Raw genomic sequence first — 24100 nt, forward strand, 5'->3', positions numbered from 1 at the left:
CAGAGATGGCTTTTCAGTGAACCTGGAATAGAATCCAAAGTCATCATGGCCTGAAAGACACTGAATGACCCACTCTGCCCCTCTCTCACCCGCGGTCTCCTTTCCAGCCTTTCTTCTCCCTCAGGTCTCACGCTCTTGCATGGCTTCCTCTTCATTCCTCAAACACACCAACCTTTCCCCTGCCTGTATTCTTGGCATGTGCTCATCCCTCTTGCCCAGCCAGCACCTTATTCTACTTAAATGTCACCTCCTCAGAGCTTTTCCCACAACCCATCCTAAGCAGAACACACACACACACACACACACACACACACTCCATTTATCCTCAGTCACACTACACTCTGATCAGTTGCCAACATTTAAAAATCAGGAAGGTTCACATAAAAACGTCCAACGTCTCTTAAAGAACCAGAAGACCCACCACTATGAAGCCCAGCTTCCTGCGCAGCCACACGGGCTAGGCTGGCGGGAGCTCCCTCTTCCGCAGTCCCTGCCCGGCCTCTGCCCTCCTTGCAGTCTCCTGCCTGGGCCATAAAGCAATCCTGTTTGTGCGCCCCCAACCCCCCAAATTGGGTCCACTTGCTTATTATCTGTCTCCCTTGTGCAAAGAGATGGTCTTATCCCCGGAGCAGCCCCAGCATCCAGCCCGTGCCTGGCACACAGCTGGACCTCAGTAAAGAGCTGCTGAATAAATGAATAAATGATGGATGGATGGCCTGCCTCCTCCCTAAGTCCCACAGGCCACATCACTCATTCTGCCATTTAATCACACCCGTCCCAGCAAGACTCATTAATTTGCTGCCCTCAGTGCCTACCTCCTCCAGAGATCTTATTAAAACACAAATCTGTTTCTTTCATTGCCCAGTTTTAAAGATTCCAGGAGTCTCCCAGCACCAACTGGAGAAAGTATAAACTCCCCACCGTGGCCTTTACGGCCCATCTCATCTGATTCCCACCTACGCCTCCAGCCCCCACCACCACGCTGGCCCCCACCCAGCACACACCCACAATGGCCGGGGAACACACCATGTTCTTTCCCCACCCCCACACCTCTGCTTCGAAGCTCCCTCTCCCTGGAATGCCTCTTCCCCCGCCCTATACCCTCCCCTCCAACCCCCGTGCCTGCTGCAAACTCCTACTCATTCTTCTGCCCTGGTTCTAACCAAAGTCATTTCACCCATGAAACACTCCAGACCCCCGCCCCAGCCGACTTAGTCATTCTCTCTTCTCTGCTCCCACCCCCCTCTTTCCTACCTTGGCCTTAGCACTGAGTAATGGCTCAAAATAGCAGCCGGTGTCTTCTGAGAACTTGCTGTGTGCCAGGCACAGAGCGAGCTTTATCTCCTTTAATCATCACACCCTGGAAGGCTCCCCCGCCCTTCCCTGCCCGCGGCCCCTCTACCAGCCAGAGAAGCAAGAGGATCACTTTCTCACCTCTAGCATCCCTGACAGGCTCCCCCACCCTGCCATTTGAAATTTTCTTTTTTCTTCCACACTGCATCCCACCCGCAAGCTCCCCAGCCTCCCCATCCCCCTTCTCTGCTTTATTTTTCTCCAGAGCATTTATCACTGATACACTATCTGTTGTAATTAATTAACTTGTGTCTTCTGGCTCTCTCCTCCCCTGGAATGTCAGTTCCAGGAGGGCAAGGATTTTGTCATGTCTTCGCTACCTCTGTATCCTTAACCATCTCGAATAGTGCCTGGCAGATAACAGACACTCAATAAGTATTTGCTAATTTAAAGAAAGTAGACAGTATCCTTATCTTCATTTTACCCTGCGCAAAGTGCTCATTAGAGAGATCAAATTGTGTGTCCAGAGTTCCACAGCTGGAACCAGCGGGGAGACAGATGTGAACTCTTGGATGGTCAACTCCAGCAAACCTCCCCGCTCTGAACTACCCACACACCACTTCCAGAAGACATTTCTCCGTCGTCTGACTTCTCGGCTAGAGGTGAGTTCCACGGAGGCAAGAACTCTATCCTATTCAAACTCTATACAAAGCATCGTCTCCTTGCCATATCCTCAGTAGATGTTTAAGGAGACTTGCTGAGCCAATGAATGCGTGAACTGTGAAGCTCTGGATGGTAGAAATCATATCTTCATTCTTTTTTTTTTTATTGTTATTCTATATCTCCATGCCAAGGACCGTATTGTGTATACAGCTGAAGTTTAATAAAGTTTAATACTTAATATAAGCTTAATACTTATTATACACTAATGAATTCTATTATGGTAGTAGGTAATAAAAATAATTAGACAGCTACAATGACAATAATAGGTAACATTTAAGGAGTCCTTACTCTGTGCTGGGTCCTATCCTAAGTGCTTTGTACATGAATGAAGACAATGAATGCTCTTATTATCCTCATTTTACAGATGAGAAAACTGAGGCTCAGAGAGCTTAAGAACTTGCCCAAGGTCACACAGCTAGGAAATGCAGAGGCAGGATCTGAATGTAGGCATCTGGAGGTCACCTTCTTAACTCCAGGCTGCCTCTCTAAGAGATGTTGACTAAAAGGTCGCCCTGTGTGAAAAACAAGAAGAATGGTTTATTACACATTTCTGTTTTATTTCAAAGATGTTCTTGAAATTCTACCAGAGGCTTTGGTAGACAATATTATGTGCTAAATAATAGCTACTAACGTTCTCACCGAACCTGATGGTTTGCAGAGCAGTTTCATGGTAGTTTCTCACCTGAGGCTCTGAGTAGTTAAGCAAAATGAGTCAAGGTTACCTAGCCAGCATGGAGCAGAGCAAGGGGTCAAAATAACACTTACCACTTCAAAACAAAAAAAGGTTAAGATCTCAGTGCCTCCAAATATAAAGCTCTTTCATACAACTTAAAAATAAATAAGATAATTCATGGGAAAGCACTTAGCACAGTTCCCAGCACCAGGTAAGACCCTCATAAATGTTAGTTACCAGCATCTTCACCAACACCTCCTAGGAAGTGGAATATTTTAGTTGATGACTGTTGCCTGCCTGTTGAGCCTGATGGAAAGATTACCCTTCTCATTCTAGTTCATCCCTGGTAATGCTGAAGTAACGATCAATCTCCTTTATCCCCAGGGTACCATAGAAGGTTAAGAGCTGGAAGGGATTGTGAAGATGAGCTCATCGGGTGTCTGCATTTACAGATGGAGAAATTAAGTCCCAGAGAGGGGACCAGTCAGAAAGCAAACTCTTCTAGGGTAGGGTGTGTGCATAGTGCCTGGCACATGCTGCCTCCCATGAAGATGGGTGTGTGTGTGTGTGTGTGTGTGTGTGTGTGTGTGTGTGTGTGTGTGTGTTTTAACCTAAAATGGCATTTAGTTTCTTAAAGGCACAGGAGATAATTCATTAGTTTCTTGAGCTGTGTTATAAGCTATTAACCAGAAAACAGATCATGTGGCTTAATTCCACCTCTGCTAAAGGGCTTAAAATGCTTTGTTGGGTAGTCTGAGATTCATAAATGTACACTTCTGCTCTCTCTTAAAGAATTATTAACCAGCTCCATCAAAACTGGCACTTGAGCAATCAAGGAGAAAAAGAGCTACCAAGAGAAACTTTTTTTTAAGTTTATAATTTCTTTTTTTGGCCGGGGGTGGGAAGGTAGTTAGGTTTTTTTTTTTTTTTTTCTTTAAGTGGAGTTACTGAGGATTGAACCCAGGACCTCGTGCATGATAAGCATTCACTCTACCACTGAGCTATACCCTCCCCACAATAGAAACCTCTTGAAAAAAAAATCTCACCATCATTATAACTTCTTGCCACCTCTTTTTTTTTTTCCTCGAAGAGATTTTTTTCCCTAAGAGGAAAGGGGAAAAAAAAGTATCATTATGCAAGCCATAAATCAATAAAATGAATCGTGGAAAATTAGACTCTCTCCACCTCACAAGGTAAATTCCCAACACAACATTTGTGTTAAGTTGTAGAAGAACTAAAGAAAGAAAGCACTGAAAAGAGAGGAAAAAGCAGAAATGGTACTCACTAGCTTCTTTCAGAGGGTGGAGGGGGGCTGGAGAGATCTGACAGAGTGTGGGTGTGTTAATCATCCCTAACTAATGGTTTTGTGAACCTGTAATTTATAGAGTCTGTGTCATCCACTCACCTTGCTTATCTCCCTAATTCACTGAGTACTAATTCTCCCAGGCATGGGACAGAGCTTTTCCTTCTCCACATAGGTCTTGATCAGCTTTAGCTTGAGGATTTGGGGGTGGGGAGGAAGGATGGAGAGAAATGAGATTAGGGTTCAGTCTTCAGACCAAAGAAACAGAACTATAAACCCTTCCCTGTTTCTGCTGTTTCTCTGGGCTTTCTGCTTCTGGAGAAAGGCTGGCTTTCAGCCCCTGAGAACAAACTTGTGCCTGGAACGGCGTGCTCGGAATGAAAGGGCTCCCCTCCTCCACAACACCTTTATCAAATTCAAACTATTTTCCACATTCCTTCTTTACACAGCCCAGGCGCACTTATGACGCAGGCCTCAGAGCAAATTTTGCTTAGGAGATCCAGAAAGCTCAGGCCTGGCCCTTCCTTCTAGAAAGGAAAGTCCAAGAGGGATGCCACACCCTGGGGAGGCCAGAGAGGATGTGACAACATCTCCAGGAATGCAGAGCCCACGCAGGTGTGTTGGCAACCACGAACTTCCTTTTGTAAAGGGCTTGATAAATCAGTACCGATAACAGTAATAAAGCTCAACCACCCAACAGTCACTCACACAGAACTGGGACCCAGCACTTGGCCCTGGCAACTGCGGAGAGGAGGGTGACAGCTGAGAACAGTAATCCCTAGAGGTGGTGGCATGTGTTCTCCTAGCGATCCCTGGGCGTCCCTGGGACTTTTCAGGAGATTCTCAACGCCACAACTATTTTCACAATACTAAGACGTCACTTGCTCTTCTCACCCTCCTTGTCACACAGGTATACGATGGAATTTTCCAGAAGGGACAGGACATGTGATGGTATCATCGCCCTGATGACTACTAGAATGTGTGCTTGTGTATTCTTGTGTTTTAAACACTTCTCAGTTTTAATTTTAACACAATGAATGTTGAAAGACTTATCACACAAAAACAAAATACTTGGAGGGCCTCCATAACTTTTAAGTATTTAAGTGCTCTTGAAACCAAACCTCTCCACCGCCCCGTCCCAGCACCACACTTCATTTCCAGTTTAGCTTGAGTAGGTGCTTTTGAACAGGGGGTAGAGAAGGCAGCTTTATTGTTATTCAGCTTGGGATGGTATCCTTTCCATCTGGACTTCCATTCAAAATGGCCAGAAAAATCTTAAATTTCCCCATGAACATTTGGTAAACTGAAACCATCGGGGGAAAGATGGGTTTCTCACCTTTGAACCCAGGTGGGGCAAAATTAGTGCGAAGACACCACCCTCCTCAGCTCCAGGACCCAGCAGTCAGATCTGAGTACCTGCTCAAAATCAGGTACAGGCTCAACAGTGAGCAAAGCAGACAGGTCCCCGCCTTCTCAGGGCATTCATTCTGGAGCAGAGGCAGATCACTCACAAAACAGCTGGGGAAACTGGAACTTCGCACAAGCGTGGGAAGGAGGTGAGCAATGTGTTAGGAGAGATTTAAGGCAGGAGATAAGGGGAGGAAGGCCCTGAGGATTCAGGTGTAATGAAGCATCCTAACCAGCTCTTCTGGGCCGTTTCAGGTTAGAAACCTCGCCTGCAGGCCCAGGTCCAGTTCACAGAAGGGTGCGACAGCTCTTTGATGAGCAGCAGGGCCACGCTGAGCCCCTCTGCAGGTGGGTGGGGGAAACTAGGGATCTCTTCCTCACCTCCCCAGCATAGACAGTGCTGAACAGGGTCGCAATGAGGAGAAACCCGGCTCTGAGGCGTTTAGAGAAAAGGATTCAGTCTTTGTTATCAGGGACACGGCTCTGTCATTCCACTGGGGGAGGGGGACGAACACAACCCGGAGGTTGTCATTGGTGGACACAGTGAACAGCCCAGAAATGACTGGAGGGAGAGGAAAACTTCAAAGGAATTAAAAAGAAAAGGAGAAAAGAAGAAAGTCCTGGAGGGCCAGACTAGAAGTACCGGGGAAGCCAGACCTTCGAGGAGCCATCCCGGGCCTCAGCCCACTTTCCCTCCCTCCCAGCGCCCACTCGACCCCTTGGGACCTGACGGACTGCAGTCTCTACCAACAAAACTAAGCCAGGAGAGCCCTGAGATTCTACCCCAGTAACTGTGGCAGACGCGGGAAAACTTAAATTTTGTTATCAGAGTTACAGCCAGACGCCTAAACGACGCAAATGGGTGGTGGAGGGGCGTTGTTGCAGGCGGCAGCATCCCAAAGTGGAAGGGGGGGGCGGGGCGGCAGAAACCTGGCAGCCCCACAGTGCCTCTGCAACCAGCCTGGCCACGCGCTCCGTTCCCCAACAGAGCGCGAGCTCCCGCCGGGTCCCGGGCAACCAGGCACGCGCCTGCGCCTGCGCAAATGGTCCACCAGCCGTAGCTAGTCTCCAGGTGCGCTCGCGCTTCCGGCCAGCCTTCCCGGGGCGGAAACTCCAGGGCCCGCGCATGCGCTTTCCGCTCTCCTGCTCAGTCCAGAGAAGAGGCCCACGGCTTCAGGTGATCCCGCCCCTCCCTCGCAGAGCAGGACCAATCGCACGGAGGTGGGCGGGATTTTCAAGAAGGCGTCCCGCCCACGCGCTGCGCGAGGCGTGTATCGATTGGTTGGCGCTGAGGGCGCAGGTGCGCGCTTCCCATTGGGTGTGGGCGGAGCGCGAGCTGCCGAGCCTTCTACGGAGGCTGCAGGTGAGCGCGCGCACGTGCCGCGGCTCCCGCCCGGCTCGGGTGCGCGCGCGCGGGCTCGCTGGGGAGGCGGCCCAGAGCGAGGTTGCGGCGCCTGTCGCTTCTGCTCCGCCCTCTCCTCCTCCTCCTCTGCCGTCGCGGCCGCCGCCGAGGCTCGTAAGGAGGGAGCGGCGTCCCCGCCCGCTGAGCCGCCAGTCCGACCCTCGGTCCTGCCGCGTGAGGAGCCAGCCAAGCGGAGCTCTACGCTGAGACCCGAACCGCGGCCGCTCCTCTGCAGGTGCTTGTGAGGAGGCGCCCGGGCCGCAGCTGCGAACCGAGTCCGCCGGCCGCGCACTCGCTCCCCGCGCTCCGAGGGGCGGTCCGGCTGGAGGAGGCCTCTGCGGAGCTCGGCGTCAGGATGAACCGCAGCAACAGGCACGGGACGGGTAGCGGCTGCCTGGGCACCATGGAGGTGAAGAGCAAGGTGCGCGGGGCCCGGCCTGGGCGGAGCGGCCGGTTAGATGGGGACCGGGGCCTGCGAGAGGCCAGGGACGGCCTTGGGATCTGCCCGGCTGTCTGGGACCGTCTTGGGGGGGGGGGGCGATAGTGGGATTTGGAGGCAGGAGATAGTGGATAATAAACTTATTGAGAAGGGGCGAGGGTGGGGGCGTTGGGTCTGCTCTTGCCCCAGGTAGGAAGAAGACCAGCGGAGCGCGTAATCTCCCCTAAAATACCATTCCTGTCCGAGGATGGGAGTAAGAGCCAAAGTATACCCGAGGATGAGAGACGTTTGAGCGCAGCGGAGTACTAAAAAGGTTTGGGGGGATTCTGCATGCTGGCCTGTGAGTCAAGGGTTTTTTTTTTAATACTCACGGTCACAAAATGTTATCCCTTTCAGTGATTCAAGGGAGCATCCAGTGGTGAAGGAGGGAGCCCAGGGAACTAAAGAGCCCTTTTAAAGTTAGCTTTGCCTCACGCTAGGGATTTTTCTGGCTCTTTGGTATGCATTTGATGTATAAAATTAACACTATCAACTTTCGTTTGAATAGCACTTGACAATTTGAGTCTACTTGCTCTTTTCATTCCATCCTGCTACCTTTTCACATCAAGTGTTTTCACTCTTGACCAGCAGTATGCCAATCTGCTGATAATTACGTCAGTATCTACTGAATTCCTAAATTGCAAGGCTCCCTGAGCAGGATTGTCTATAGGGATTAGTTAGGGAATGCTTTCCAAAGAGGGGTTTGAGCTGGAATTTGAAGGTGATCAGCAGCCACAGAAACATTTTCAGCAAGCATTTCATGAATTGAAGAGCCCAAAGGAACTTAGATAATCTAATCTGATTCTCCAAGAAGACTGAGAGCTCAGAAAGGTTATGACTCTGATAAGCTCTGTTCTTTCATGACAAAACCTTAAAGCCATTTTGCAGTGTAAGTTTTAGGCTTTATAGAATACAAGAGATGGGAGACGGGCTGGGCCCTGAGAACATCTGAAATAGGGTTGGGAAGATCAAAACGCATGAAAGAATATGAGAAAAGCAAAAGCATATCAACTTCAACAACAATGAGACATCATTGAATGTAAGACTATGGAGGGAGAATGCAAAATCAAGGAGTGATTTTCAGTGAAACCAAGTAAAGAAGGCTCTCTGGAGCCTGTGGGTAGAATGCTTTTTATTATCTAGAGTTGATAAGCAAAGTTCTGTAAGTTGCTGTAGCTGAGATCATCACATCAAGAATATCTGCATTCATTTTTCACATTATTTTAAAATGCTATTTTCAACCTAACTTATGTATCAGAATGGGCACTAGTTTCAGAAACCATTCTGTTTAATAAGAATAGAAGTGTAATGATAGTAACTTAAGGAACATGCTCTTTCCTGTGTCCTCCGTGGGACTGCCGTAGCAAATTGACGTGGCATGCTTGCACTGTGGGTTAAGATAACTCAAAATATGTAGAGCTTTTCCTCTTATGGTGGTGGTCATGGTTCTGTGCCCAGTGGTTGAATCTTCTCATGGTATTTCTGGTATAAATCTAGTTCGGGTTTGTGGGCGTTGAGATTAAGAGAAGAAAAACACTTAACGATATTGCATAATGTTAAAATTCAGTTTGTGTTCTTAATCTTGGTAGCAAGTCTTTAATTTTTTAATCAGGAAAAAAGGAGTAGGGATTCTGGGTGCACTGATATAGTCAAATGTTAATTTATCTTTCAGACTGGGAAACCTTGAGCACTTGGATTTAGACTAGAATTTCAGGCTTTCTGCCCTTCTCTCCTGTCAGCTGATTTGTGAATCTTTCCCATACTACTCTTTATATATTAGACCTGCCGTTCTGTACTTCTGGTGAACTTCTTAAATAGAATCAAGGCATACTGAGAACCTGCATCTCATGAAGTGTGGTCCTACTAGTGTACTGGCTGTTGACAAATAGACACAGTGTAGGTGCCGTTTCTAGTGCGTCTGTGACACCTGGTGTTTTAAATATACATTTATTTTTAATGGATTAAATTTTATAAAACACCTGGCATCGTCACCATTTAAAAAATATTTGGACAGACATGGTGAAACAATACTTCCTTTTTCATTGGTTTAGTGATACCACGGCTTTTTACAAAGTTGGTCGCTAAGGGATTGTAACCACAACTGGGTGATGTGCAGTCCGTGTCTCCGGAACTCTTTTTCTTCTGCACATAAAGCAGTGTTAACGTTATTATCTTTGCTCATGGAAGGGGAAATGGTACAAATAAAGTAGTGGATAATGCAAACATAACTATAGTTAAGTTGTGGTACCAGTTACCATGTGACTTTGGTAACTGATTTATCCTCTTGTTTCTCCAGAGTTGGGAAAGTTCTTAATCAGTAATCAAGGTGATGTCCCTTAATAACCTTGAAATAGTCTTTGAGCTGTACATTTCCTAATTATTATTCATGGATAAACAATATTAAAGTTAAGGTTGCATTTCTAGAATGTGCCAAAAGATGCTGGGAGACGGATGTCCATACACATTCTGAGTGTCCAGGACAAACTAGACCAGGCTGGGAAAAGTTGTAAATGACTCACATAGTGAATAGTTGTTGATTGGATCTTAATTTTGTCTCTTTACTATTTTTCTTCATGTAGTAAAAGGTTCTTTTAACCCTGTTGTTTTGCTGCAAGAAGCATAACAATTTCTCTCTTTTTTTTTTTTCTGCTGACATTGCAAAAGAGCACATCTACTGTGAAGCCATACAGTTTTCCATTGTTCTTATTATAACACTTAAGCAAGAAGAAAAACTGTTGAGCAAAGAATTTTCAAAAGCTTTAGCAAAAATATTGAAGCCCTAAAATGCTGTTATTAGATGTTACTGCCATTCATGTATCAGGGGCAGTAATAAACCCTGGGATGAATCAGAAAGCAATGGGATGTTATGATATCAGAATAAAGAAAATGGAGGAGAAACTATGACTTTTGATAACATCATAAGACTGACTCTGATACGAAGGGTGTTCCCAAGTTTTTATTTACTTTGAAACGTGTGACTAAACTTTTTGCGAGCTTTGGGTGTGAGTCACCTTATTTTCTTGACAAATGTTAGTGTTTATGTTTCAGGAATGTATTTTGGAAACTTTTAATTACTTATTAGAGGTAAGAGGTGGTTTTAGTAAGTTTTTATTTTAATTTAAAATGAGTGAGTAGTGTGGATATAAGCAAGGCAGATGAACTTCTTAGATACAGCAAGAGTTGTGAATCAGAGATCCCACAGGATCTTTGGGGAAGTGAATTGATGCGTTTGTAACCTACTCAGAGTATTCTGATAGGATTTCCTCTGCATGCGGCTTAAGGCCGTCTTAGTGGTACTTTACTATTTCTTGCCAATGGCAGATATTTAGAGGAAAAACGAGTTCAGTGGTCAAACACATTTGGCAAACATTTGTTTTAAAAAAAAAGTAGTGTTTTAATCAACCACAGAACTTAACCGAGCCTTTAATATCTGGCCTCCACAGTGATTCCTAAGAGGGTGATTACAGTTACATAGTATTCCCCAAACTTGTGTGGCCGGGACACTTTCCGAGGAAAGTTGACTAACCTGTCTTAGGTTTCCGCATTTGAGGAAATACCATGCTAGTCCCATAGTAAGTCACAGATCTTGTTTATCATGGACCAGATGAAGGCAGTCCTCGCACTGAATAAGAATCACTTAAATAATTTGGCATCTGGAGAGCAGAGGTGTGATTCTGGAGTCGGGAAGCAGACCAGAGAATCAAAACTGTGAAGATAAATATTGGGCATAATGTTGTCCTCCCTGTGTGTGTGATCCCTCTTAATACCTGTCATATAATTATTCTCTTTACCCACTAATTGGTGAGCTCTGGTGCAGGCCTGAGCCTTTCATCCTCTAGAGCCTTAGCCCTGTGCCGAGCACATAAACACTCTCCAGCGTTAATTGGATAGTTGGAGGACATGTATTTAATGTATTAACAAAGCTTTTTATTTTAGCATTGACATAGGGAAGATACTTCTTATCTCTAGGTCTTCTTTTATATGATGTACCTCTATTTGTATTGTGCTTTAATGCCAAGAAGCTCAAAGTCCTTTTTGTATATGTTGCTATTAATTCTTGCCACTTCCTGGGAAGTTGTAATTACTTTTATGGGGGAGGAGACTTAGATGCTTTGGTAACAGAATCAAAGACTTAGGCACAGCTTTGTGACCCCATCCATGGCCTGAGTGAGGAGATACTGTTGTCAGGATCTGGGCTCCAGTCAGGGTTTGTTTGAGCTGAGTCACTCTGCAGGACAGTCCCCAGTGAGGCCTGGGAACCCCAGGGATTAAGTTGAGCCTGCATCTCTTAAAGGGAATGCCCTTCAGAGATGCAGCAGTGAGAAGACACATTCCTGTGCCTTTCTTATGTTGTTTTATCTCCAGATAAATGAGGTTTCTGATAATAGACTGTGTCAATGGAACTGTCGTCTTTATTAGGGGAAATACTATGCCTGTGAATTTTTCTGTGTCATGCATTTTAAAATTGGGTCCTGTTACCTTTTTTAAAATTAATATGTTTATTATACTTATAGTTTGGAGCTGAATTTCGTCGATTTTCACTGGAAAGATCAAAACCTGGAAAGTTTGAGGAGTTCTATGGATTACTGCAGCATGTTCATAAGATCCCCAATGTTGACGTTCTGGTCGGCTACGCAGACATCCACGGAGATCTGCTGCCTATAAATAATGACGATAATTATCACAAAGCTGTTTCAACGGCCAATCCACTGCTTAGGATTTTTATACAAAAAAAGGGTAAGTACCACCGTTTAGGAAAATTGTTTTAGAAATAGAAGTTATTTTCCTCATTGATGAGATACACAGAGTTTGCCAGAAACTTAGTGAGTAGACATTTTGTGTGAATCTTCTTACTGTATTAACTCACAACATATTAAGACATCTGTGATACTGTTAGTTTAATTAACATCTTTACACGTCACTAACTGAACTTTAGAAAATTTGTGGTTTTAATTACTTTATAACCTCTTAGGTTTTTTTAAAAATAGAAATTAGGAATTTATTGAATCTTCACTTTGTTGAATGGAGTTTTTTCCATTCAGAAAGATGTGATAGAAAGAGTATGACTTTGGAGTCAGAGAAACATTCTACTTTTTTGGTGGCAACTAACTTTCAAACGCTGTATTTACTACTTAATAGGTACTTAAAGGAAAGTTATTTATTCTTCCTGGGTCTCAACGTTTTTAATCTATTGAATGAAAATACTATCTTACAGGATTACTAAGAAGTTTAAATGAGTTAAGTGCGGTGTCCTGGCATATAGTAGGCTCTGGTGAATGGTTTCTTTCCTTTTGGGATATTTTTCACAGAAATAAAATTAGTTAATTATCTGGAAAATTAGAGAGCAAGTCATTATTTTGGAGGAGTGTAAACATTGATGTTAGTCTTGCAAAAAAAAATGTGAAATATCCATTCTATATGGCAAACATTCAAATGCATTTTGAGTCCTAACACTTTTTTTTTTTTTTTTTACTTTGTGACCTCCTCTTTTGTGCGTGTCTGTCTGCAGATGTGTGTAAATAAATGATGTGTGCTGTTTGTTCCTTTGTCTTTGGTAAATGAAGAGGTTTGGAAAGGCAGCTTGAGAGCAACAAGCCCAGTATTGGTAGGATAATTAAAGCCTTCCTGTGTTTGTAAACCAACACAGAAAGCAGTTTGAGAGAATGGGTAGGGATTACCCTTGAAGGTGAAGCTTTATTTCCAGTCAGTTGATAAGCATTGGACCACTCCCAGGGCTTTGAAATTCCATTGATTGTATGTCTTTGCTTTTCTGGGTTTGGAGGAGCTAAAGTAACAACAAAAGAACCTTCGGAGGGTAGGGTAACATATGTCTGTATCACTCAACTACTTACAAAATACTTAGAAACACTTGCATTCTTTTTCCCAAAGACCCTGGAGATAGATTTCGCAGATATGTAACAGGGGTGTGGTATGTTTAGGGAATTGCTTCAGGAAGATTCATTTGGCTATTCAGGAAGAATTGGAGTGAGCAGCAGTCTTAGAGGAGAGAGCATGGACCAGGCGGGGTAGAGACACTGGGAAGCTGCCCCTGCAGGGAAGAGGACGGTGAGGAAGATAAAAGGCAGTGTTTGGGAGTCACTGCGCTCCCCTCTGGATGGCATGGAGTTGAAGAGGAGGCCAGCAGAAAATAGCTTTCTGGATTTGAGCCTGGTGGCTGGGACAGTGCCATAAAACAGGCACAATTTGGAAGAGAGATTGACTTAGAAAATTGGTTTGGTTTTAGGACACAAAAGCTTATCTGGCTGGTGAGCTTCAACACGGTCATGGTAGGAAATCAGAAATGGTGGACTGGAGCTTAGGATGGAAATCTAGAAGCTAATCAGAGACTTGAAAGTCTGCAGAAAAGTTGAGAATTTTGTGGGGTGGACATAAGGGCTAGTTGAGATGAAGACCAGGGATAGTTCTTCGAAAGCTGTAAGGGTGTAAAATGTTGGAGAAGGAAGGACTGACTGCAGTAGAAGAGAGGAGGACAAAACATTTGAGTGGATTTTGTCATTTTAAGCAGAATGATTTAAATCATTATTGTTGAATAGGAGGGCTTTCTTGTTCTAATTTTCATCACAATCTAATTGCTGTTTAGAATGTGTATTTAAATGTAGAATGACTATTTTTAAACTGCTGCCCATCTGACAAACTTGTTGGATTATCCTCTTTGTTAGAAAGATTATAGGCATTGGATTATACCACCACATGTTTTTGTTACTGGAATTGTAACACTTAGGTGATCATAGGATTAATCCTTACATCTTTTGAGGGTAGTTATCTTCTGCTCTTTCCTTTTTAAATATGTTTATATGTGAACAAAAGTTTTCTATGCTGTAGAGGTAAATGTCCAATACAATGAGTAGCCTTTAGAATTTGATTTAGAAACAGGTAGTCCATTCAGTAGAAAATTTCTGTTGTTAATATAAATATAAATTTAATACAGATACGGCTTAAGCAAAGAATGAAAGTCAGTTCGTTGATTCATTCCCACTTAACGCCCTCTGCTGATGACCTCCACTGCATCCAGAGTGAAGTCCTTCCTGATTTGGACTCCACAACTCATCTTCCTCATCTCCTACCTCCACGTCACAGCAGCCACACTGGTTTTCTTTCTGTCTCTCAGGGCTTCTTGCTGTGTCTGTGCTTCTGTATGTACTTGCTGTTCCTTCTGTAAAGGATGCTCTTCCTGCAGCTTGTCCCACGGCTGCTTCCTCATCCTTTGGATCTTAGCTCGGATAACTTTCTCAGAGGGCTCTCTTCTGATCACCCCCACCCTCCCACCTTTACCAGATTACCCTCTGGAGACGTGGAATTTACCTTGTTTAAGCAGAGTTAGTATGTATACTTACTGTCTGTCTCACAGAGTTACATAGCGCCCGTGGTTTGTGGTGATCCATTTTTTCTTTTAAACGAAGCTCAGCAGATGCTTAAGTAGAGCACTGATTTTACATAAACTTTAATGGACATTAAATTCAGGAAACTAATACACAGAACATGACATAAAGTATAGTTACACTTTTCTGCTTAATTACAACACGTTTTCTCTTTTCTTTGCCTTTTGATTCCAGTTTAGTAATCAGCAGGGCAGACCAGACACTTGATAAGGCACCAAGTGATTAAAAAAAAAAAATTGGAAAACCATTTAAAATTTTAAAACCATGTGACCTTTAAAAATCTGACACACTCTACCAAATAAGGTTCCTTTAAAGTGAAAGCTCATGATTGAAAGCATAAACCACTTCATAGCCTAACTCAGAGGTAGTGTTGCTGCATATCTTGAAAAGTGTCATGTTTTACAACAATTTATTGTTAGAGGAAAAACCCCAGACTGTATTTCCAGGGGTGTTATCGTGGAAGCAAAAACAAAACAAAAAACCTGGTATCTTAAAAGTTGTTTTCAGAGAGAATTCCCAGGTCTTTTGCCAGCCCCCATCCCCTGGAGTTTATAGAGTATCCTCATTTATTTGGGGGAAGAAGAGAAGGTACATAGTAGAGTCCTCCTTCTCTTGTCGTTTAAGTTATTACTGTGCAGAAAATATTTAAAGATCGTACCTTTAAAAAAAAATACTCAGATCATTCTTGTAGGTTTGGGATACATTTAGGGAAATGTGTATTTTTCAAAAAAAAAAAAACAAAACCTCCCAGCCAGTCCTGATGATCAGCCAAGTCTCAGGCCTGTTGATATGCAGGGACCTCTGGCCAGATCTGATCAGAACATCTGCACCACAAGTTCTTGCCAAACTGCCATCTGTTTCAGTGTGCCATCAGACAAGTACCTGGGTTTATTCAAAACAGTATGTTGGAAACACCAGAAGGGCCTTGCTTGAAACATCGTCTCCCTTACGAGGCAGACTTGTGGCCCAGACACCTGTAAGTGGGCAGTCACTTCAATCATCTTTTAGAACCTTACTGTGCAGTGGATGATATCTGGGAGATGTACTTTAGGTTTATATTTTAACCAGTCAGGGTTTGCTTTAGAAATAGCCTAAGGGATATACATTTAAATAAATTGTAAATTGTAAAAAATAATAATAATAATAATAATGTCACCAAGCCTGTTAGAACTGTTTTTCTAATGGTTTCAAACATATTTCCCCATCTCTGCTGCCTCTGCTCCAGGCCAGGTACTGTCCTAAGTTACTGCAGTAGCCTCTTGTCTTCCCCTGCAGGTCTGTTCTCCAGCTTACAGCCAGGGTGAGCTTTATAGAAAAACCAAAAGCCCTTGGTTTTCTCGCCTTTGCCCTTAGGCTGAAGTCCGTCATCCTCCACACTTTGCTGGAGGCCCCGTTTGTCTGCAGGGCCCTGGCTGCCTCTTGCCCCTCTACCTCTCCCCTGTCCCACACTGTTCTTACTGCCTCAAACTCTGAACTCCTCTGTCTACTCCATCCTCCCCCTGTCTCTGTGTTTGTTGTATCTGTGCCTGAAAGTTCTTCCCTGCCTTCTACTGGTTTCTTTAGCTCCTGGTTTCTTTTCCAGTCTCAATAGAAACCTCATTTCCCTGGAGAAGCCTTGCCTTACCCTGCAGACCCCGCTAGGTTCCCACTGACATCCTCCCTCAGCCCAGGATACTTCCCGGGTCTTGGCACCTTTGTAATAATTTAATTCTTCCAGGTTCTTTGTTAATTGCCGTCTCTTCTAGTCTGTAAACACCATGAAAGCAAGCACTTTAGCTGTTCTGTTTACTGGATCTGCAGCACAGAGCATAGTGGTAGGTGCTTCTTAAATATCTGGTGATTGATTTTTCTTACATTAGGAAGTAAAGGGATCTGCAGAATTTGAATATTGCCTTAAGTGATGCTTAATCCTTTTAAAGTTGCCACATCTATTTCATTTAACCATTTTGGATAAAAACAAAGGTTGGTAAACTCAGGCTTGCTGGCTGTTTTTATAAATAAAGTTTTCATGGAACACAGCCATGTTCTCTCCTTTCTGTATTGCCTGCGGCTGTTTTTGCAACAAAAACCATATGACCTGCAATACTTAAAATATATACTGTACAACTCTTTACAGAAAAAGGTTGTCCACCCCTTGATTAGAAGAGTTTCAAAAATCATTTCATTCTTCCCTGCCTTCCCACTGAACTTCAAATTGGCCATAATCTTGAACTTTCCTGATGACTCTACCTTATCTGTTACTGTTTTGTTACTGTACAGGGCTGCTGATAGAATTTATATAAAGCTTTGTTTCATTTGTTTTCAGGTTTGCTATTTTTTTCACTGTAGGCTTTTATTTTTTGTATCTGTGCTGGGCACTCATGTGTGGACCCTCACCTCTGACTCTGTGACTTATGTATGACTCTGTGAGCTAAAGAATGAGGTAACCAGGGTTTTCAGAATTAATGTTTAAAGAGTAAGAGGTTCAAAGGGAGGGCCTGCAGGGCTCCCTTCCTCTGTGAGTAAAGCACAGGTGCTTTTGTGCGTAAGGAAGTGAGACATCAGTTTGGCTGTTCGGCGGCATTCCAGGTACGGATCCGTGTGCGCCCCAGCTAGCTGAGAGTGTCGGGCCCGGGGTGGGCGAGGTCGCACCGGACGAGCCCACGCTGCATGCTGCTGCGGAAGCCTGAGCTTACTCAAGTGAAAGCTCGCCATGAGCCAGGTTTCCAGCTTCCCATCTCAGTCTGAGCTCTGTACTTTGACAGACATGCTCAGGTGGAACGTCAGCCCCGTTGCCTGTGGAGGTTCACCTTTACACTTTAAACCGACACTCTGCACCCTGGCTGGCTGCCAAAATATTTCTTTTCCCAGTGGCTGGAAACTGATTAGCTAGATGGGAGAACAAAGGTGCCTTTGTGCTGGGGCATATTGCTTTTGAGAATTTAGCAGAGAGCATTCAAACAGAGTCTGGATGCGATGCCAAATTATGCAGATTTGGGGGTTTTTTGGTCAGGTTTCCATGAATAGGTATGTAGGCAACTTAGTTTTGTTTTCTGTATGGTCTGGAATTTCCCTTATGAAAATTGTGTGGGCTTTCTTAATTGATTGTAAAATGCAAATATATAATTTTGAATAAATACATTCAGTAGAAGACAATTGTTGATAGATTTTTGGCCACATTTTTTACCAAAAAGAGTCTTTGGTCAGTGGATTTACTTCCCAAGCCAGATCATAAATTTCTGTCTTTGTAAGAAACACACTTCTCTGTAAATGAAGACAAAATTATCCCCCAGGGTTGGGGGATGGGAGAATGCCAAAAAATAAGTATCTCTAGTCTTATACATTTATTGGAAACTGGGTTTTGAAGCGTGTTCAAGCAGCGTGAGAAAAGAATACTGCGTTCTCCACTCTGACAAACAGGGACACCTTACATTTGCTGTGTGAACTGAATGTGTAAGGTACTGGCCTAGTAAGAAAACCTGGGTCCAGTCTTTTGTCTGTAACTATAGTTTGTACCCTGAATTTCCTGATCTGTAAAGTAAAGGTGATAATACTTATCAGTGAGGGTGCTGAGAGGCAGGGGACGAGAGACTGCAGTCAGAAGCCCTGTGCAAACACAGTCTGGTGATACTACTGTTTTCTGTAGCAGTGATTGAGATGAGGAATTTAAACTAGTTCTTACGGGGGTGGACTTTCGCCCCTTTATATTTATTAAATACTTGTTTATCCTTGGAGAATCAGACTCTTTAGTTTATCCCATTCCAGTTATTTTTGAAACATGATTTTACCTTTCGTGCCTGCAGTTAATTCCGTTTCCTTTCCTACTTCTCATTCTCTGATGAGATGTGCTGTTTGTTGATGGTCTACCTCCAGCAGTGTGATTAAAGAAATACCTGGTTTTTGGTGTCCTGTTTTCCCTAGTTTACATCAGAGATTATAAATTGCTGGCTTGAAGAATGCCAGGTGTTATTTGGCTCAAACAGGTTTTTGTTACTGAATTAGATGTCACAATTTTAAAACAGGATTTTTTTTTTAAACCTAAAAAACCAAGAGACTCTGGCAAATTGGACAGGCCACACAAATTGCTATAGTCCATAAAGAGAAGCTGCCTGGAGCTAGGGCAGCTGTGCCACTAAGTGGGGCAGGAGCACTGCACTTTGCTAGAGTCCTCACCGTTCCCTGTTGTCTCTGTCACCAGCACTGAGACAAAATGTCATTGGCACTTGATTGTTTTTCACACTGAAGGAAAAAGTTTAAACTCTTATACCTCATCCTCTTTCAAAAGTGAGAAAATGAAAGATTAAGAACTCCCCCAGAAAATGGAGGGAGAGTGTATTTGCAGAACAAAATTCCTGTGTTTAATATGCATTCATTTAATTCCATTATCATTTCATGTGTATTATCTACTTCGTTTAACAAACAGACTTCGGAGATACTGTGGGTTCAGTTCAGTTCAGGCTTCCCATGAATAGATATGCAGGCAACTTAAGTTTTGTTCTCCATTTGTATGATCTGGAATTTGTATTGTCTGCCACAATAAAGCTAATATTGCAATAAAGCCAGTCATTAGAATTTTTGCACAAATTAGGTGTGCAATATCGGTATGTCAAAAAAAAAGTATGTAACAATTTTGAAGTACTTTTTTGCTAAAAAAAAAAAAAAAGGCTTGCCATCACCTGAGCCTTCAGCAAGTCATAATCCTTTTGCAATAGTAACTTCAAAGACCAGTGATCAAAGAGCATCATAGCAAGTGTAATAATTTAAAAGTTTGAAATGTTGCAAGAATTAACAGAATGTAACCCAAAAACATGAAGTGAGCAAATGCTTTTGGAAAAATGGCGCCCACTTGCTCCATGCAGGATTGCCACAAACCTTCAATTTGTTAAAAAACGCTATTCGCGAAACACAGTAAAAAGAGATATGCCTGTCCACTGTCTGCCCAGCCTCTAATATAGGTGTTGGAGCTTCAGAAGTGTCCGATTTCATGTCATTGAGTCGAATATCATAAACATGCAAATTGGAGGGTTTTAAACAACATAGGGAAAAAACATTGTAAATATCTTGTTTTAAATGGTGTTTAAGAATGTGCTTGTGAGATTTATCAGAATGTCATTTGCCATACTTAATGTTGTTTAAGTCATTGAGCTTTATCAAATTTAACCTCAACTTTTGGTAGTTTTATGGTGTATGCTTGAGAGGGCCACCTAGTGGTTGTTTCCTGGTATAGCATGTCTTACTACTGTACTACATTAAAAATTTTTTTTAAATTTATTTTAATTAATCTTTTGGGGGGTGAGGTAATTAGGTTTATTCATCTATTTCTCTAGAGGTACTGGGGCTTGAACCCAGGACCTTGTGCATGCTAGGCATGCACTCTGCCACTGAGCTATATCCTCCTCTGCCTGTACTACATTTTGATCTGATTAGAATAAGCTAATATTCAACAGGTTTGCTTATGTACTAAATATATTTGAGCTATCCTTTCTGTACAGATTCTGCTGTAGGTAAATGGGTGTTTTTACAACATTTCTATAATTATTTTATTTTATTTTTAAACAGAAGAAGCAGACTACAGTGCCTTTGGTACAGACACACTCACAAAGAAGAAGAATGTTTTAACCAATGTGTTGCGTCCTGACAACCATAGGAAAAAGCCACATATAGTCATTAGTATGCCCCAGGACTTCAGACCTGTGTCTTCTATCATAGACGTGGATATTCTCCCAGAAACACATCGTAGGGTCCGTCTTTACAAATACGGCACTGAGAAACCCCTAGGATTCTACATTCGGGATGGTTCCAGTGTCAGGGTAACACCTCACGGCTTAGAGAAGGTCCCAGGGATCTTTATATCCAGACTGGTCCCAGGAGGTCTGGCCCAAAGCACAGGACTATTAGCCGTTAATGATGAAGTTTTAGAAGTTAATGGCATAGAAGTTTCAGGGAAGAGTCTTGATCAAGTAACAGACATGATGATTGCAAACAGCCGCAACCTCATTATAACAGTGAGACCAGCAAACCAGAGGAATAATGTCATTAGGAACAGTCGGACTTCCGGCAGCTCCGGCCAATCTACTGATAACAGCCTTCTTGGCTATCCGCAGCAGATCGAAGCAAGCTTTGAGCCAGAGGATGAAGACAGCGATGAAGATGACATTATTATTGAAGACAATGGCGTGCCACAGCAGATCCCTAAAGCTGTTCCTAACACTGAGAGCCTAGAATCATTAACACAAATAGAACTCAGCTTTGAGTCTGGACAGAATGGTTTTATTCCTTCTAACGAAGTGAGCTTAGCACCCGTAGCAAGTGGCACAAATACAGAATTTGAAACATGTGCTCCAGATCAAAAACTCTTAGAAGAAGATGGAACAATCATAACACTATGAAACTGCTGTTTGAATGTCTTCTGAGTGAGAATGCCGTGGAGACTTGTAAATTTGGCTAGTTTAATGCATATATACCTCTGAACCAGTGCTCTGGGATAGGCATGGAAAAAAAATAATATTGCAAGCTTAAAATGTTATTAAAATAGTAGTTTGATAATTAATATAAACTGGTGAGTCAGAGGTGGATCTAAGTCTAAAACAAAGGGGCCTTTGCTAATGAAATTATGTGCTTTTTGCTATTTTGTCTGTAGAGAACTGGACAGTAGAGCACATTCCCAGAACTACACGAGAGGACTGGGTCATTTCCGTTCGAAGTGGTTGCATATTTAACCTGCTGTGCAGAGCCCAGTTAATTTTTCCTTTAACTATATATTTTTGTAATTCTAATGTGAAGAAGTCTGAATATATCTTTCGGTACTTCGGGGACCTCAGCTCCTACATTCCCCATTTTTATTTTGATTTTTTAATATTGTTCCTCTGTTGCTAATTATAATACGTAATTTTTTCAAATGCTTTTTTTTCCCTAATTTCTAAGAAATCAAACCAACTGACTGTTTTTAGGAGTTCCTTCCTATGTTGTAAAGTGTTGAAGCTGTGTTCCTGAATGAAGAAACTCTAACCGTTGTTCAGACCCGTGTTTGTCCATTGTATAGCTTCCATATTTGCCAGCTCATTCCGTTTGGGTATAACTTATGTTGTAAAAGGCAATTCCATTGACTCTGGTAATATGGGAGACTCTCTCTCTTAACCTTTTCTTGTCCTCATTCCAAATCTCGTTTGAAATCATTCCTTTTGTTGTTTGTGTGTGTGTGTGTGTTGTTGGTCTGCTTTTATATATACTCTTTTAATGTATTTGAGTAGTGTGAATTATTTTTGTTTTTTAAAAAAATGCACCCAAATTAAGAGATTTTTACACACAGGACAACCTTGTGCACTTTTTATATGAAAAATTGGGGTTTTCCTTAATGGGATTCTAGGAACACTGCCTACACTTTATGAAAAGTACGTAGTATTCACCTTTGACAGGTAGAGTGTATCTCAGTTAATTTTATGAGGCTATTTATTACTTTCCAATGCATCCACTTAGAACAAGGTAAGAGTAAGGCTGCTAACTTCCATTCCTTTCCTGATTTCATCTGTGGTGTGCACAGGCACCACAGGATGCTGTATATAGAGACAAGATAGCGTGGACTGCATAAGTTCCCTGTGGCTTTTGACTATTCCTCTCAGAGTTATTTATTGATTAATTTTATGGTAGGGCTAGAATGGATACCTTAATAACAATTGTGTGCTATTAAAACAATGAAGAATCAAATGACTCCGATTTGAAGGATATTTTCTTTATATGGTAACAATAGATAAAGAAGTAAAGTCTTGATTAAATGAAGATCACTTGACTCAGAATACTTCCATGTATTTTGTTCACATTACCACTAAACATATTATCACTGAACTATTAACTGCACATTATGTAATACAATGTACTTTTTGTTGAATTCATTGAAGTTCTTCCACTTATATAACCACTGTTTCTTAATGGCATTCCAGGTTTAACATTCTGTAAGTTTTATATATTTGACTCTTGAAGGGCAAATGTTAATATGTAGAAGGTTAAATTTCATTTATAATTATAAGCGGTGCAGGGGTTCAACATTTTAAGTAAAAATACTTTCACATACTACCTCTCTTTCTCTCTCTCTTTTTTTTTTAGCAAAGTTTTAACATCAGAACTTTCTCTTAGGGGAAGAAATACTTCAGGGCTTGACTTTTTGTACAACTTTTAACTGTTAAATACAGATTTGTCTTGTGTGTATTCATGAAAATGGAAATCAAAGCTGCTAATGCTTTTTACTTTAATCATTCTTTTAAGGGTATATGTCGGCAGTCTTTTCAACCAGATCTCTCATTTAAATTATTGGTGAAATAATTGGTTACTAGGTTTATTGTATAACCAATAGGTCTTGGTTATACAATAAAATGTCGATTGGTAGTCTGAATTATTTCAAGTGTACTTTATTAACAAAAATGTCAGTGGATTCGGCATAAAGTTTTATAGTACTAAATGTCAAGCTAACTGTGAATTTTGTTCTCTATCTTAAGTAAATTTATAATAATGTCCTCATGAGCTATCAACAAAATATATGTACTTTTGTGAACTATGGATTTTCTAATTAAATTTTACATGCAACATGATTTTTACATGAATGATACTTTGTTTAAACTATCAAATGTCAGTATTTTACTACAGTTTTATTATAAAATGTACATTATCACTAAATGAACTTTGATTTTAAAAATCAAATTAGCTTTAGTTGTATATTATTTTTTACAAATAAAGATAGACTTGTATAAAGGCTACTTGCTTGTTTGCAAATATATGAAAAGTCACCTAAGAACTATTTACCAAGCACCCCTTAATAGAAGATGGGTAAGGAGAAAATGCTAAGTTATAACAGGACCCTGGCTTCCTTAACTTAATCTTTTAAAAGACCAGCATCAAATTTTATGCATGTTTACTGCAACTATGAGCATATGGCTGTGGACTGGAAGATAGCATTTAAAATGCAGTTAAATTTTGATAATGTAAGAGGTTATGCGTGGTATCCATCCAGAATTATCACTTACATTGTTTAAGATTATTTGAAGCAAGACAAAGGTAGTTTGTAAAGTGATAGTTTATCTTACGAAATTCAAATTCACTTACACTTTTTATTGCCACTCTAGGTATAGGTATTGCCTATGTGGACTGAATTCAGCTTATACTGAACAATGTAAAAGGCCTGAGATAAAACAGACTCTCTTCCTAAGCCATTTCTAATCCCAAATTAGTCACCTTGTCATTGGCTGAATTGATCTCTGCATTAACCCTCCTGCCAACCACTGTGCAGGATAATAACTAATTCCTTCCCCAGTTTAAAAACAGATTGAAAGTCCTCTGAGTAAGAATTCAGTATCATGTGCACAGAACCCTTCACATCCGCGATTGGTATAGATTGGGTTGCATTCATCTCGGTTTCAGGGCCTCTGAAACAACGGTGTGGAACTATAACATC

At 42.1% G+C, this 24100-nt stretch overlaps 1 protein-coding gene across 1 annotated transcript; it reads left to right on the plus strand.

The window, feature by feature from the left end:
• Positions 1-6732: 6732 nt before the first annotated feature.
• Positions 6733-23235, plus strand: PARD6B (par-6 family cell polarity regulator beta). Its single transcript, XM_032461371.1, has 3 exons — positions 6733-7222; positions 11794-12016; positions 20218-23235. Exons 1-3 carry the CDS (start codon positions 7157-7159, stop codon positions 21045-21047), a joined length of 1119 nt encoding a protein of 372 aa, XP_032317262.1. The 5' UTR covers positions 6733-7156; the 3' UTR covers positions 21048-23235.
• The last annotated feature ends 865 nt before the right edge of the window (positions 23236-24100 follow it).

The sequence above is a fragment of the Camelus ferus genome, chromosome 19, assembly GCF_009834535.1.
Source record: "Camelus ferus isolate YT-003-E chromosome 19, BCGSAC_Cfer_1.0, whole genome shotgun sequence".
In the NCBI taxonomy this organism is placed as follows: domain Eukaryota; kingdom Metazoa; phylum Chordata; class Mammalia; order Artiodactyla; family Camelidae; genus Camelus; species Camelus ferus.